Source organism: Pangasianodon hypophthalmus, chromosome 1, assembly GCF_027358585.1.
Source record: "Pangasianodon hypophthalmus isolate fPanHyp1 chromosome 1, fPanHyp1.pri, whole genome shotgun sequence".
Classification (NCBI taxonomy): Eukaryota; Metazoa; Chordata; class Actinopteri; order Siluriformes; family Pangasiidae; genus Pangasianodon; species Pangasianodon hypophthalmus.
In genome coordinates, this window is record NC_069710.1 from 8,981,522 (window position 1) to 8,999,701 (window position 18,180).

Below are 18,180 nucleotides of genomic sequence, written 5' to 3' on the forward strand. Positions count from 1 at the left end.
GTGGCATTTACAACATCTGAGAGCTGTCCTGAGATCCTTGAGATGGGTGGGAGTTACAGCAAACCCAAAAAAGTGTGCAGTTAGGCAGGTGGAAGTACGGTATCTGGGCTTCCACTTGGGCCATGGGCAGGTGAACGCTGTGAAACAGAAAGAGAGGGGGGGATAGAGCTGACAGAGGTCACACATAACACACATGCCCACCGGAGAGTGAGTGTGGAAAACGTTGAGGAACCCCCGAAATACTGGGACAGTGTTTTATTTCAGTTTTTCCATTGAGTGTTGAAATCTCGCTGAAAAGTGCTATTTGGAAAAAATAAGTGAGCCCAAAGCTCTGTCAAAGTCCGCATGTCTCCTGAATCCTTCCCACCCACCAGGCTCTACACACTCATACAATACAAATAGACATTCTGGACCTGCATTGACATCCTTCACCATATGTGCACACAAGTGCTTTTTTCCATCTTGGGCTATTAAAATGAAGATGATCTGTTACCTCCAATTCTTTCAACCATTTTCTTTCTACATTTTTTAATACTTTCTGCAACAAAATAATAAACTGCAATTCTCACTTTTCTTGTATTTTATTGTAATAAATTTAGTTCCTGGTCAGTACTTATAAGGCATGAAGCACACTGCTCAACAGCTACGTATGATTGCTTGTTGTTGGTGACAAAATGTGTATAACATGTCTAATGAACTGGCTTTGGAAACTAACAAGCTGTGTCTCAAAGGTTATCAAGAAAGCGGAATTGAAACTGTGGTGGTGAGGGGTGTGACCACATCACAGTGTGACTTTTTGTGCTCATCTGCTAGAGAAACTATGAACTCATAACATAAAATCAATGAGTTTGTTAGTTTAAAGATTTTTGAGAAAGGCTCTCTCCAAATATAGAGAATATTCTAACATTTAATCCTTCTGAAAGACTGACAGAAAAGTAACTATTACTGTGGATAAATTTGCTTCTACTCAGAAACAAGATACCCTGCTATCAGAGTGGAAAAGTTTTTTAAATAGGGGAAGCATGGCTGTCTGTAAACAGACAAGGCCAGCAGTACATGCACTTGGTCAATGAACTACCAGTCAGCCAGCCAACTTTACTGTACCAAGAGAGCTGAAAGGACCTGTTCTTGTCCCTGACTTCTGAATTAAATCAATCTTGGGCACTTGTCTGCCCTGGTGTTTAATTCTCAGTCTCTCCTCCTAAGTAAGAGCATCAAAACACTTTCCCAAAATCAGTTCGAAAGAAGCAAAAAGCAGCTAAGTTGCTAGCTAAAGTGACAATTAGCTAGCTAACACACCTATGAATTCAACTATACTAGCTGTGTACAACTGTTACATATTAAAGATACTCAACTGACTGACCACTGCAGCTCCAAGCACTCTGCTAGTTTAAGTGGCACTGATATTTCCGTTTGATATGTCAAACATGTTCATAACCATTTCAATGATTGGCAGTTGGTTATGAGGTTCATCCCCTTTGAGAGGTCTGCCAATCCTCATATGGAGAAGCCATGCGTCCAGGCAGGACAAAAATGCATTTACACAAAGCATACTTTCCAGTAAATCTTGAGAGTGATGAGTAATACAGACACATTGGTAAACATATCATTGCCGCATATTAATAACATTTTAGAGGAGGTGCTTCTCATGTAGTCTTAAAGGAAACACCTGCACAACTGTGATACAACATTTAGGACTGTATTCTGAGTTAGCATGTCAAGTCCAACTGAAGTTACATCAATATTTATGCATGAAAAGTCCTCCGTATTCAGAGTCAGGTAGGTGAATTTCCTTTGCTCTCCAAACAGATTATGCAAATCACCTGCGTGGACCTCTGAAGGTTTTTCTTATTCCAGATTATTCCTGAGTAGTTCAGGTAGACAGGGTGTTTCAGTAGCATCTAGACCATAGGCTTTAAATACAAGCACTTGGCTTTAAGAAGAAGATGTAATTTTTTTTCTCTGCTGTCAAATATATGATGTAACGAGCAAGAGACAATTTAAATCTAAAAATAAAAGATAATAATAATAGGATGATATATGAATGAGTAGAAAGCAAGCATTTAAATAATCATCTGACAGAAGTGTAGTATATTGACAATATATTGCTGCATGAATAGTCCTAGTTGTACTTATCACATTAATCACTGCAAATTTGGTTAAACAGTATTAAAATTAATAATTAATATGTCTGTGGTTGCGTACCCCAAATTGTTATGTTGTGACAACCCTTTAATTTGCGTTCCTCCAACTTATTCAGGTTATTGTTCTGATGGAAGGCAAGAGGGGTTATTATATATTCTCATTTAATATGCAATATCCATGCCCATCTTAGACTCATTTTTTTTTTTCTGGAAATAATCTGAAATATCCCAAACTGGTTCCTCTCTGGTCGACCTAAATAATACCCATCATTCATTTAGAATGCGAAAGTAAGAAGTATTGATCTGCTTTTTCTCTCCAGTCATCTGCAGTGGAGCATGAGACTTTTTTTTTTTCCATTTTACTTTTTCATTTTCTGCTCCCTAGTGGACATGTTCACTACGTTATGTGCAAGTGTGAAGGCACACACAAGTGGTTATCATGCATGATGCCTTCCCGATTCACAAATACTCTGATACCGGAATATAAACCAGGGCACATGCATACACAAAAACAAACAAAACCTGTGCAGATCCAGACTCCTTCCTGCAGGTGTATAAGACCTCTCCTGAGCAGGTGGTGGTGGGTCCTGTGCTGTTGATGTAGTTCCTGCGTGGGGGAGGTGGAGGGGGAGATTTGTTGGCCTTCTCTGAGCTCTGACTTGCTTTAGTGGCTTTGTCCTGAGACTTTGGTGGTCTCTCCAAGCTTGTTTTGATTGACAGGTTAGGTTTTACAGGTTTACTTAACACTGCTGCTGCTTTAGTGGCCTTTTCAAGTTGGGGTTTTGGAGATTTATCAGGTCCTGTTTTAGCGGACTTTTCAGAGCTGGGCACATCAGACTGCTTGTACTCTGCAACACAATCAATACAATCATAATGTAGTACAGTACATAGGTACATAAGGACTGTTAAAATCTGACAAAAGGGAAAAATCATACTTGGCCATCATTCAAGAAATCATGTAAGTTCTGAGATAACAGAACTGGATTTTTCTGCTGAAGCAACCTATGGACAAATCTCCTTTACAGCTACTTTTTTTGTCCCCCTCACAATGCAAACACTTTATTTTAACAATAAAGCAATTTAACAATTTAACTATATTGTATATTCTAAATATACTAACAGATATATAATTGAAATATGTTAAGAATATTAATCTCAAACACTTGCAAGTAAACTGACTATAGTTGAAATAAAATTATAATTTTTTTAATAATAAATACATTACAGTGAAATATAATTTCAGTTAAAATGTAGTTTAATTTAGTAAAAAACACGTGTATATTTTTTTCATGCATTGTGTATTTTTGCCAAAAAAAGAGTAAGGCACTTAATGCATGCTAACAAAATTTACTTGAAATTGTTCAGTAGTAATGTATCTGTAATAATTATAAAAGAGATTAATATATTTTAAAATATAAAATTTAATTTCACTTATATGCATCAGGAAATGAAATACATACAGTTCCAAAATTACTGGAACAGCACAGCCAATTCTTTTGTTTTTGCTGAAGATATTTGAGTTTGTGAGTTCAGCTTTCATTTCCTAATATTTAAAGTTGTTAAACAACTTAGAACATGGCAAGACCACTCAGTTTTAGGTCAGCAAAGGTACTGAACAGAAGTAAATAACACTTATTTTCTTGCTGTTCTAACACTCTCAGAGGGGACTATTGAGTGAAAGCATATTAAGTACAAAATAGTTGTTCCTTTTTAGCACACTAAGAGTATTAGTGTGACTGCAAGACTGCAAGTAAGAAGTACATAGAGAATGACCTCTGACCTTGTGTTGGGGGTGCAGAAGCCTTGGGTTTCTCCACTCGCTCCTGTGTGGCAGAATGAGGTGCTGCAGCAGGACTTGGCATAATGCCACCCTCAACTGCAACTTCCATGCCTGGTATTCCTCTCAGCATGTTGGATTCTGCTTCCTGCAGCATCTTCTCAAACTTCCACCTGTCATAATGACACATGCTCTGTCGCTTTTCTTCCAACTCTTTCTCAGCCACCTAGACAGAGACAGACAGACAGAGAAAACTAAATAAAGCACAAAATCAAGACAACAAAATAAGAAAAAAACATAGGACAGGGAGAGAGTAAGACAGATCAAATTTACATGAAATTCATCAAGGTGAACTTAACTGTGGTGAACAGAATATAAAAACCAAAAACACTGAGCATGGCTCAGTGACCTGACTCTATATCTAAGATTAGAAATGATTAAGTGTACTATTAGAGGGTTGACTATAATCTATAACCCCCCCACTTGGAATCTTCACCACAGGAAATAGTCACCCTTACAAGGAAAGTATAGAATTTCAAAAATAAGTACTTTTAAAATTTGACGATTTGTTTACAAGTTTCAAATTTGGTCCTTATTACATTTTAATCATATCTTCCACTGATGTGTTATTAAACCTTTAAACTTGTTTGTTCACAAGTTGTTTGTTTATATATAGCTTTGTGTAATGTACAATAGGTTGGACTGGGTAGAGAATGTATTACAAAACAGAAAAACTAAAATGATTGTCTTTGAATAAAAAAAATACATTAAAATTTGGCAAATATAAGACAATAGAAAACATTAAAAACGAAATTTAAAAAAACTGAGCACTAAGCACTGGATTTTCAAGCCTATATTCACCTGATTTTTGCAATAAGGAAAATCTGTGGTATGTGCTGCTTAATGTACATTTCCTTTGGAGCTCACCTCAATGGACGGGGCTCTGTTTTTGGCCTTGCTGTGACTGATGACCTCCTCGATATATAGGCTCGAAGCTCCACTGCTGGAAGATCCATTACAACGGGAAATGTTAAGAGCCACTCCACTGCTGCTGTTCAGTGGTGGTGTGTATTCTGGCTGAGGTGAGCTGTATATCTCAACATGCCTCGTGTTGCTGGTCTGCATTGTAGGCAACTCAGGAGTGGTTGAGAAAGAGCTCTGGACACAGTGGGGTACAAGAGGCTGGGAGTTGACAAGCTCTGAACTTACAGAGGATCTTTGAGGCTCAAGCAGAGTGACTGTGCTGTGGAAATCAGCAGGAGGCACTGGCTCTGCCTCATCCACCACTGTGGTAATGACAGAATCTGAAGATTTCAGTAAACCCTCTGTGGCACACCTACAGAATACACATATACACAGGTTTAAAACAGTAAAGGGCCATATTAACAAAGAATCTTATAAGTAGCTCCTTACTAGCAGATTTAAGAGACACTCATTCACCTCCAGAATTAATTAAAAAATTCATTCATTAAGTTCATCTTCAGTAATCTCTTTATCCTGGTCAGGGTCCCAGAGAGCAACAGGAACACTGCCGTGAGGTGGGAACACATCCTAGATGGGATGCCAGTTTAGTGCAGGGCACAGTGCATGCACAAACATTTATCTGAGGCTACAGAGGACACAGGCTTACTGAAACTGTTGCTGTTACTGATTTTCAAATTTTCAATCATCAAGTTTGAATGATCCTGATTTGTGTGAAAAACCAGCAGTTTCTGAAATACTCAAACCAGCCCATCTAGCACCAGCAACAATGGTCAGTGTCACTGAGATCAAATTATTTCCCCCATTCTGATGTATCATGTCAAAATTCACTGAAGCTCTTGACCTGTATCTGCATGATTTTATGCATTGTGCTGCTGCCACATGATTGGCTTGATAATTGCATGCACAAGCAGGTTATTTATAAAATCTTTTCAAACTCAAGGATTCAATGCAAAATAGGGAATACAAATAGAACACAGTCAACAACAACCCTGGCTGAAAAAGAAGAAAACTACAAGCGTTTTTACAAGGGGGAAGTCTGAAGCTGGGCTTTTGTACAAGGAGATTGTGTCTATGAGATGTGAAATTCCAGGTGGTGCTCCAAAAACAATGTGGGTTTTATAGATAATTGGAGTAGTTTTGAGGGCAAGGCTGGCCTGTTAGGGTGAGAAGGTATTCATTCCACTCAGGAAGGTGCTGCTCTCATTTCTTGCAGCATAGCCCATAGTCTCAGAACAGGCTTAGTTAATTGGTGACAATCTAGAGCCAAGGCCAGGGAGAAGGTTAAACCGACTGTCTGATAGCTGCACTGAGTCGTCTCTCAGGTTCCACCATATTGAGACTGTGTCGGTTCCCTGACCTAAACAAAAATGTAGAAATACTCAGACAGTATGTTTTAGTAACCTAATTAATATAAAATTAGGTCATATTGAATGCACAGCCAGCACCTTTGATCTGAAGCTAGGACTGTTACTAGAAATATTAGATCTCTTACATCTATTTCGCTTATTGTTAATGAAACTATTAATGATCAGGAGTTTAATGTATTGTGTTTAACAGAAATATGGATTAAACCAAATGAGTACGTAGCATTAAATAAAGCTAGTCTTCCTGGATAAAGTTATATACATCAGCCTCCTCTAACTGGCAGACGAGGAGGTGATTAATGATAATCTAGGCGTCACACAAAAACCTGGACATAAAATCAACACATTTGAAGTTCTTTATACTAACACATGTAGCCACAAAAAATAAGTCTACCCAGTCAATTTCTGCTAATTATCATCTACCGACTCCAGGGCCATATTCTGCAGATTTCATCTCAAACCTGGTTGTTTCTTTAGACAGAGCATTCATTTTTGGTGACTTTAATATTTGTTTTGATAACCAGGAAAACCCTCTGAGAAAGGTGGCTGTGTCCATTCTAGATTCAGTAGGGTTTAATCAGAATGTTTAATAGGGTTTAATAGGAAGCACTTATAATGGTGGGCACACTCTTGATCTAATACTAACATTTGGATTAAATATAGAAAATATAGTCATATCTCCTCTCCACAGTCTGAAGCTATCTCAGATCATTATCTCATCAATAATCTCCAAGAGTTATCAACTTTGATTGGATTGCTGTCTGACCCCACAGAACCTAATCGAGCAACTGAATGCTTAGAGTCAACATTCCGTTATACTTTAAATAATGTAGCTCCACTTAAAATAAAAATAATTAGAGAGAAAAAACTAGCATTTTGTATAACAATCACACACACACACCTTAAAACAGACCACTTGAAAATTAGAACGTAAATGGCATCAAACTAAACTGGTAATATTTCAAACAGCATGGAAGGAGAGCCTCCTGAGCTACAGAAAATCTCTTAGGGCTGCCACATCAACGTATCTCTCCACCTTAATTGAAGATAACAAAAATAATCCTGATTTAAGAACCTGACCTCCACCCCTGTCAAGTGTCCAACTCTAGGCCAATATCAAAGCTCTCCTTTATCTCCAAGATCCTAGAAAAGGTTGTAGCACAGCAGTTATGCTCATACCAACATAGGAACAACATTATATTCTATCAGTCAGGATTTAGGTTTCATCATAGCACAGAGACAGCACTGGTTACAGTGGTAAATGGCTTACTACTGACCTCTGATCAGGGTTGTGTCTCCCTGCTTGTGTTGGTTGACCTTAGTGCAGCTTTTGACAACAATGATCATACTATTGGAGTTAAGGGAACAGCTCTCTCCTGGCTAAAGTTTTATTTGACTGATCATTATCAGTTGTAGACATAAATGGTAACTTCGCTATGTATACTAAGGTAAAATTTGGTGTTCCACAAGATTCTGTTTTAGGCCCACTGCTTTTTTCTTTATGTATGCTACCTCTGGGCAAAATTATTCATAAACACGGCATTTGCTTCCACTGTTATGCTGATGACACACAGTTGAATGTTTCAGCAAAGCCAGATGAGAGACATCAGCTTAATAAAGTTGAGAACTGTGTAAAGGACATTAGACACTGGATGCTTATTAACTTCCTTCTACTTAATCCTGACAAGACAGAAGTACTTGTACTAGGACCACATGCAGCTAGAAGTAAGCTTTCTGATTACATAGTAACTCTGGATGGCCTTTCTGTTTCATAGTGTGCAGCAGTAATAGACCTTGGTGTGATTAGTGATGCGAGTCTTTCATTTGAAACTCATGTAAATATTATTACTAGGATGGCCTTCCTTCATCTAAGATAATGTCACTACACAATGCAGAAAAACTAGTTCATGCTTTTTTATCTCTAGGTTGGATTACTGTAATGACTTACTATCTGGATGTTCCAGTAGGTGCATAAACAAGCTGAAGATATGACCACATCACCCCATCTTATCCACACTGAATTGGCTCCCAATCAAATTTCGCATTGATTATGAAATAGTTCTATTGAACTATAAAGCACTGATTGGTCTTGCACCACAGTACCTGAGCGAACTTCTGGTCTTTTATGATCCGCCACGCATACTTCAATCAAAAGGTGCAGGCTCTTTATTGGTACCTCGAAGGCTACAGCAGGGAGCAGAGCTTTCTCTTACAAAGCGCCACAGTCATGGAACAGCCCTACAATTAGTGCTCAGGACACAGACACTGTCTCAGTGGAAAGTCTAGGCTGGAAACATATTTGTTTAGTCAAGCCTTTTGTTAATAGTTTTTTCTTAGGTAAAGGAGCAGATCTGGAGTGTTCATGGACATAGAGTGTTACCTTCTGGCTCTCACTGCTTGCCAGTGTCCCTGTTTGCACACGATGTACATTGTCTTTACCAATGAGTATTTATTTATGAGTCTTTAACAAGTTAACGTGACAATGAGTATACCTAATAATCCGTGTTTCTCTCTCTCTCTCTCTCTCTGTCAAGCTACATATGCTAACATGCTACTCCTAAGATAACAGTGATCCTGACCCCTTCTGCTCTCCAGACCTGTGTGATCAATCCTGATGCCCTACTTCTGGTTATAGTTCTCTTCACCTGAAAACCACTTGCTGCTGCTGAGGATGGCCCCACATGGACAGCCTAAAGATCAATGTGATTACTGTGGATGGCACCACTTAGAAACCATGATGATGGCTTAGGACTGTAATTGCTACAAACAGTTTTGCTTTGATGGCTTAGGACTGTAATTTCTACAATAGCCTTAGGACTGCAATCGCTACAAATGATTTTGCACTCAAGTCTCCATCATTGAACAGTTGATAACAAAATAGAGTTTATGGTAAAACTATAATGAATTCAGAAATAACTCTGATGCTTAAATTCATAAGTTGCTCATAAGCTCATAAGTTCCTGGTTACAAAATTGCACTTTTTGACAAAATAGTATACAGTTATAGAAGGGACATTATTTATAACTGCACTATCAGTCAGAAGAGGATGTTTTCCCTTTTAAGTCTGTTTCCTCTCAAGGTTTCTTCCTCACATTGTCTCAGAGAGTTTTTCCTTGTCTCCATTGCCTCTGGTTGAAAATTTATATCCAGAATTTATATATTTCTGTAAAGCTGCTTTGTGACAATGTCCACTGTTAAAAGCAATATACAAATAAATTGAACTGAATTAAAATTCTGGGTCATCAAGTTAGGAAATTATTTATAATCTGAAATATACTACAGTAACATTAAATCAGATGCCAGCCTTCAAAGAAGCTACATAAGGGTTTGATCAAGATGTGTCATTATGTAGACAGACAGACACAGCCACCAAACCGAACAAAGTTAAAGAGGTGAGTACATATCAAATACACTATATGGATAAAAGTTTGTGGACACCTGACCATTACACCCATATGTGGGCCTTTTCCAAACTGTTACCACAAATTTGGAAGCACACAATTTTATAGGATGTCTTTGTATGCTGTAGCATTACCCTTCATTGGAACTAAGGGGCCCAAACCTGTTCCAGAATGACAATGCCCACGAACACTAAGTAAGGTCCATAAAGACATTGTCTTCCAAGGTTAGAGTGTAAGAAATTGAGTGGCCTGCCAGAGCCCTGACTTCAACCCCATTGAACACCTTTGGGATAAAATGGAACACCAAGTGTACACCAGGCCTCCTCACCCAACATCAGTGCCTGACCTCATTAATGCTTAAAAACAAAAACCAAGATAAATCATGTCAGATCTTTTCCCACCTTAATGTACAGCTGCAAATATACAAATAAAGTGAAAAACAATCAGAAACATTTTAGGGAAAAAAAGAAAAATAAAAAAATTACAATAACCTAGTTGCGTAAGTGTGCACACCCCTAACCTAATACTTTGTTGAAGCACCTTTTGATTTTATTACACCAGTCTTTTTGGGTAAGAGTCTATCAGCATGGCACATCTTGACTTGGCAATATTTTCCCACTATTTCTTGCAAAAACATTCTAGATCCATCAAATTGTGAGGGCATCTCCTGTCCACAGCCCACTTCATGTCACCCCACAGATTTGTAGTTGGATTCAGGTCTGGGCTCTGGCTAGGCCATTCAAAATCATTGATCTTCTTTAAATTAAGCCATTCCTTTGCTGATTTGGATGTATGCTTTGGGTCATTGTCATGCTGAATGGTGAAATTCCTTTTCATCTTCAGCTTACTAGCACTAAATTCAGCTGGTATTTGTAGCTATTCATGATTTCCTCCACCTTGATAAAACCGTACCTCTGGCTGAAGAAAAGTAGTTAAAGTGGCTGATTAACCCCAAATAAAGTACAGCTGTTCCTATAGGAACTTCCTGACATCATCTTGGGAACATCCAACTGGAAAGCCATGGCTGCAAAGACCATATATAGCAGGTACGGGACCTCACTGTTGAAAAATATCAATCAGGAAAGGGTTACAAAAAATTTCCAAGGCATTGGATATACCATGGAACACTGTAAAGACAATAATCAACAAGTGGAGAAAATATGGCACAACACTGACATTACTAAGAACTTTCCCTTTCAACTGATGAGAGGACCAGAAGAAAACTGATCAAGGAGGCTACCAAGAGGCCTACAGCAACATTAAAAAAATTGCAGCAATTTCTGGCAAGTACTGGTTGCTCCCTACTTGTGACAATCTCCCGAATTCGTCATATATCAAAGCTACATGGTAGGGTGGCAAGACAGAAGCCTTTTTTAACCAAAAAAATAAAAAATAAAAATCCAAGCCTGGATAAAATTTGCAAAAATAAAATACATCCAATCTCCCAAAACCATGTGGAATAATGTGTTGTGGTCGGTTGACACCAAAGTTTTGGCCGTAACTATTTGGCCGTAATACCAAAAAATATGTTTGGCGCAAAAAACACAGCACATCACCAAAAGAATATCATCCCCACAGTGAAGCATGGAGGTGGCAGCATCGGGCTTTGGGGCTGCGTTTCTTCAGCTGGAACTGGGGCTTTAATCAGGGTGGAGGGAATAATGAATAGGTCCAAATAGCTGTAAATTTTGGTACATAACCTTAAGACTTCTTCCAAAATATTTAAGATGAAGAGGAATTTCACCTTTCAGCATGACAACAGCCCAAAGCACATCTCCAAATCAACAAAAAAAATGGCTTCACCAAAACAAGATCAAGGTCCAGCCAGAGTCCAGATCTAAATCCATTCAAAAATCTGTGGGGTGACCTGAAACGGGCTGTGCACAGGAGACGCCCAGCCAATTTGACATGCTTTTGCAAGGAAGAATGGCAAAATAGTACAAAGACAAGATGTGCAAAACTGATTGACTCTTACCCAAAAAGATTGAATGCAGTGATAAAATCTAAAGGTGCTTCAACTCAGCATTAGTTTAGGGGTGTGCACACTTATGCAACCACGTTATCGTACTTTTTTTTTTTTTCTTTTCCTAAAATTATTCTTATTGTTTTTCACTTTATCAGTTGCAATTTCACAATAAAGGTAGAAAAAGATCTGACATGATTTATCTTGTTTTATGTTTTTACATCACAAAAACCTGCCATTTTAACAAAGGTGTGTAGACTTTTTATATCCACTGTATGGGTGTGATGGTCAGGTGACCACAAACTTTTGGCCATATAGTGTATCACATCATATCAGCTTCACAGTTTCACACAACACAAACACACAGACAGACACACACACACAAGAGCACCTTCGCAAAGTGCTGAGAGTTTCAGTAAGTGATTTGACTCTCTTCAGCATGCTGTCCAGTTTGTGTGGCTCCTCTTTGAGAAACTTCACAGCCTCCACCTCCACTCTGAGTACAGCCCGCATTCGCCCTTGCAATGCTGGGAACTCTCCTGAATAATATCCACAACCCATACACGCACACGAGAGAGAGAGAGAGATAGAATCATCACAATCATCATAAGTCATAGAAAGACAACAAAAAAAAAGCCTCATTTAGCTCCAGCCACTCAAATTTTAGATTACTCATTAAATATTATTAGCATAATATTCAAAATCTAACCTGGCCTATCTTCACAAATTTGGTGCTAGACTACTCAGCAGAGTGTGAACCTAAATAATTATAAATAACATGATGATTCATGTTGACACGTAACCAATAAGGTCACCGCAAATCAATCAATTCTATTGAGGCGGGGTCTGATTTACTCACACAGCTGTAACTCCTAATTGCTTGAACGGATTTGCATGAAACTTAAGGCTCATATAGGACAAGACTCTGAGGCCATAAGCAAATTTTGAGGTGTGGTCATTCACAGAGGCAGCGCTTTGGTGAGATAACTGTTTCTCAGGAACTGTAAATCGCATTAAGCTGAAATTTGGTTATGCTGCATCTATGTGCTAATCTGTAAGTGGATTTTTGATGATGACATAACTAATTAAAAAACATGGCTGCCAGACACGCGGGGCAACACTGGGCCAAGTTCAAATAAAGGAATACGGTTTCTCAGGAACCATAAGTCCTATTTAGCTGAAATTAGAGTAGAGTGCATAGCTGGGCTGATCTGTAAGTGGACCTTTGATGATGAGCTGATGGCCGCCATCAGCTAATCAGCTTTCCACAGGCATTTATCAGGGTTAACACTGACCTATTTTCATGAAACTTGAATGAAAAGTTCAGGTAGGGAACCACTACTATCTTATGTCATCTTGTTTGTGTACACAAAAACAAGCATCTCTCTTAGAAAATAGATGTACAGCAAAAATTATTTTTTAGATCGTTTCGTTTGCTCAAACTCTAAATAATTGCATTTTGCAGCATTTGGTGCCTATGGAAATTTGTGAAAATTTGTGAAACATACTTTTGCAAACTGGTCCTGGGATTTTCACAAGGATCTTCACAATCTTGATGTCAAAATACTCAGGTGATTGTGAACCTCAATAATTATCAAAAGCACATTGATATTTGTAAACAATATGGCCCCCACTTTAATCGGTTCTAAGGAGGGAGAGACACATTACACATACAACTCTAACGCGTGATTGCTTGCATGGTTTCACGCAAAACTTGAACAGCACATACAGACTAGTAAGCCATGCAACTCATGCAAATTGGCCACTGGGGGTGCTGTTCATGGTTTTTCTACACAACATAAGTAAAAAAAATTAGGTTAATAAAAAATTAGGTTAATAGTGAAATTCTTTTTTCCTTGTAATCCTTTGACAGAACACATAAAAATTTGCCTTTTGGACCATTTAGCCACGCCCACTCAAATTTATGACAATTTGCATAATATACTAAATATATTTTTGCAAACTAGTCCTAGGATTTTTTTGGCCTATGTTCCCAGAATTGGTGTCAAATTACTCAGCAGAGTCTTGCCGCTTGCGGCTGTATTTTAGTTCGTTGGTGTTTGGTAAGCTGTTGATATGACTTATCAAGGTATTCTTGAGGATGTGAGGATGTGCATACATGTAGAGCTACTCCTGACTATGCATTTGCAGAAACTCTAGTGACAGGAAAGCATAATCAGAATAAGGTGGAATACACATTTCTTTGATTGTGCTGAACAGCACAGTGGGACTTCAACTTCAGCAAAGTGGTATTGGAGATGGCTGGCTCATTTTATTTCTTATTTATTTTTAGACAAAACACTCATAAAAGTCCCAAATAAACCAGTTCTTCTTAGACCTTTTAACATGGTCCACATCAAGCAATGTCATGAACAAGCTACTGGGCTTTTTAAAGGGAAGTTGCTTAACATATATAGGGAGTTGGGGCATTTTTTTATGTAAATATGTTTGCAGAACATAACTTTATTCAAATCCTGAAGCAGACACCCTTTGGAACTTGCAAATGCAGTTTAGTCATAAATGTGGGCTAGATTCACAGCTAATTGTCATTTGTATTTGCATCATTTCTATTTATATCATGTTTAGTGTCATTTTTAACAGATATTTCATAGTGAACAGTGTGTTGATTTTAACATTCTTGAAATTTCTTGAAAGTTCTTGAAATTTGTTCTTGAAAATGCTTTATAATTTGCTGTATTTTGCCAAGAGGTGAGATGCACACATGGAAAGGTGAAGTATTTTGTCTAAAATGGCAAATGACAGTTATTTTACAGTCTTATCACCCTCTGGGTGAACTGTTTAAAATGTGTTTGGTTTGTTTTACCACATTAACACATTTTGGCTAGTCTGGTCAATGGCAACATAGAGTGTTCAAAGTCTACTTAATGTTATACAGTGTTTGCAAGCTCTATGTTCTGGGAGACACTTCAACCAGTCTGCACTAGTGCATCGAGACGTATTCACATTTGATATTGACATCTGTCTAGGGTGATCTGATTACAAGTGCAAATCTGTCAAAGGCAACCCAATGACACCTTAAAACCAGGCCAAAAATACTAGCAAACTAAAAATCAAAGTGTCCTTGTTTATCTCCACACAACATTTTCTTCTCTACACTTGGGTTGGGTCACCCAAATACAGCATGGTTACTTAAGTATGGCATGGCTCACTTGTAGTGGAAACAATAACAACATGGGTGATTATGTGTAATCTGAGGAGTCAAAGCATGCAGCATTGTCCAGTGGAAAAGCACCACAAGCTACAAAACTTGTGCTCATGCAGTCAAATCTCTTGGAAGGCAGAGATGGGCTCAAGACGTGCTCCCTGCCTCAGATTTCAAAGATGCCGGAACATTCCTTGCACAAAACTACACAGCAATGCCCAAGTCAGCTAGGCATGCTTGGCTGGCAGATGTGTATCTTGGCTCAAAGATGAAGCTAGTCCAAGCAGACTATACAGTTTGGTACAGTAATGACCATCAACCATAATCAATCAGCTGAGGTTTAGCGTCTCTCCCTGCCTTAAACAAAATCTTCTCATTTGAGCCCATTCATGACTGCATTTATTGCAAATACAGTGTTGTTAGCATGCATGAACACAAGCACAAGGTGATATCCATGTGTTGCACACTATATTCTTAGGTTCACAGAATCACAGTCACATAAGTAACTACCATTTTTTTTTTTACCATTAGCAGTTTGATTTTCACCTGTTACGTCTGTCTTTTAAAATGTATACCTTGTTTTAAAAAACCTGAAGCATATTTCACATGACAAACAACTGGGATTTCTTTATAACAGTAGTGAATCATACTTGTATATGCTCATTTCCCGGAAATACAGTCTTTTACCTTTGAGTGCTGCCAGACTTTCTCCAATCTTTCTCAGGCCCACCGCTCCTTCTTCTACTTCTTTCATTGTGATTGGTCTCGTAGCTGTGGCTGAGCTTGAGTCCCTTCTCACAGACTCTACATATTGCTCCAGATCCCTGCAAACACGTTTAATGCTTTTATTTACATCAGCACAGATGCCAGAGAATCATGATCACAATTTATTATATGAAAGTCTTAGTAATGCAGAGAAATACTGCAAATCTGATCAGTTACACCATATTACAGTCCCCACATTTTTATAACTTGAGATATTTTATAAAAAAAAAAAATGAATAGAATCACATTTACTTCAAAAACTTGGGAAGGTATGTATAAAGCTTCTGACAATTCCCCTAAAAAATCTACTTAAAGACAGAAAAAAAATCTTACTTAAAAGCTAGGAGTAAAATATTGTTATAAATGTTGTCACAGGAACTCTTAGCAAGGAGTAGGGGTAAATCCTAGGAGAAAATCTTATGCGTGAATTCAGTACCATTGCTGTAAATTGATCACCCATGTCCCATTTGCATAGTATGAACCAACAGAATTGCGTATTAAGTAGGACATATGCAAATCAAAATCACACCAGTGTTGTATTCAGTTTACAAAAAAATATTTTTATAAAAAACAAAAACTCAAAAATGAATAAATGCCAACCCCCCAACATTTAATAAGCTACAGTGTAAATGATGAGTGATTTAATGCCAATTCCACTTTGGACAGCTATCTAATTGTATAAAGAGGAGATTTGTCTGTGTTACGTGATATATGTACTCCAGGTGTTTGACGGGATGCCAGTGCCTGATCTTGAAACACTTCTATTGCTGTGACTTCTCTCACCCTCTAGATCTGCCTGATTCATCCTGGCACTTCTGCTTGCAGCTTTTGCACTGGTAACTCTTTCTGAAGCTGTAGATGGTCCTACTGTGATACCCTAAAGATTGCATTTTCCAAAAACAGCTTATTCCCAGATATCACCCTTGCATCAGTGAACTGAACTGAATAGATTTGGATTCAACTGATTAGTGATGAATCATGATAAGAAAACAGTTTGCCATGAGATGATACAAACAATTAACACATTATTCCCTGACATTTCGTGTCAAAATGTGCCATCAAATTATGTGCTATCAAATAAAGCTCACAAGATATAAAACCCATACATAAAGTATCAATACTGGTCCATGGGCAGAGGTTGACTCATTGCCTGAAATTGTTCATTCTGTTATCAGTCACTCCAACAGCACCATTACAGCTATAGAGATAGCCTTACTTCTGAAAGTATTACAGTTAAATAGAATAATAATGTATAATAAATGTTATGCAGATAGTGTGAGTAAACACTGAGTAATCAGCTAAAAACAGAAACTAATGTGTGTGTTTATTCATATTCACAATCCACATATTACACTGTACCAGTTTACTTTTGAGATCAAAGGAACAGAACAGCCAGATTAATGTTGTTTTTCAATCAGACATTATTGTGTGTTTCTTATATTGTAGCTGAAAATATTTGATTACTGATTAATTCTATGATATTAAAAAAAGGATAGTTTGGCATCAACTGCAATACATCTTTCCTGTCTTAGTGCTGCCACATTACACTACAACAAATTTTCAGTCTGAGGACCATTAATTATTAACCATTAATCTTACATAAAAAGAACTTTACTGCAGTACTATTTAGCATTTATTTAAGAAACTTTCTGATCATTTTGACATACTATCACATAACCTGATAAACCTCCCCATTTTAAATACCCACTGAATTAACTGGTAGAAGAGGACTTGGAATTCCAGAGGGAACTTAAAAAAGGGACTTATTACATCACTTTGTAAATGCTAAATCTATATGCATTGGCACCTCATTGTATTTTGCATTTTAGGTGGTGACACATATTCATTAAGGCACACTACTCATTCATTAAGGCAAACACAGACATAAAAGATGACATTAGACCTTGTTAGTAAATTGGCTTGCAAATGTTTTACACATGCAGACCTTCAGTGTGGAATTGCAATGTCATTTTTTTTTCACTCTAGAGGGTGTGCAAACAATTTCACTACAGACTCACTGTGTGATTTAATTTTATTAAAATGAAAGTGAGGGCCCTCACATACATGTTAAGTAATATTTGCAAGCTTGTGGTAGTCTCTAAACACTGCTTAAACACTCGCAGAACATCTGAACACTGCCCAGTGCACATGTAGCAGTATATTTAAAGCCCAAATAGCTCAGCCAACCTATATATGTTTGCTCATGTAGCAAGGGGAGTTTTCATGCTAAATTCCGCACTGGCCTGAGCACTCTGGAACATGCTTTGCAAAGCTCTAAATCCCAAGCCAGTGTTTTCGATTTCGGTGGTATGTTTATAACTGCAGATACGTAAACCACTTCTTGATAGAATGTGTGACTGTAATCAAAAGAGATTTAAAATAAAAGCTTCTGGCTTCTTGGTGGAGCTACAGATTTCAAGTTCGAATCCTGACAATGCTAAGGAATGAATGGCATACCCACTGTCAATCAGAGTGACAGTTCACAGCTCATCTGTGAGCTCACGCATGTGGAAGATGGCAAACAGCACTTTCAGCTGAGTGTATTACGCTTCCCTGAATAACGCTATTTAATGATTAAAATGTGTTGAGGGCTTATTGGCCTATTCTTTTGTATGGCAT

The 18,180-nt window shown here is 37.9% G+C and overlaps 1 protein-coding gene across 18 annotated transcripts in view; it reads right to left on the minus strand.

The window, feature by feature from the left end:
* si:ch211-285f17.1 (sickle tail protein homolog) overlaps positions 1–18,180 on the minus strand; it is a 122,264-nt gene that overhangs the window by 15,063 nt on the left and 89,021 nt on the right. For all 18 annotated transcript variants that reach the window (XM_053236218.1, XM_034307475.2, XM_034307480.2 and 15 more), the window contains 5 exons: positions 15,484–15,620; positions 12,025–12,172; positions 4,849–5,257; positions 3,925–4,147; positions 2,667–2,992 (listed from right to left, as the gene is read on the minus strand). In XM_053236218.1, coding sequence (XP_053092193.1) covers positions 2,667–2,992; positions 3,925–4,147; positions 4,849–5,257; positions 12,025–12,172; positions 15,484–15,620 — 1,243 coding nt within the window. The remainder of the gene's footprint in view (positions 1–2,666; positions 2,993–3,924; positions 4,148–4,848; positions 5,258–12,024; positions 12,173–15,483; positions 15,621–18,180) is intronic.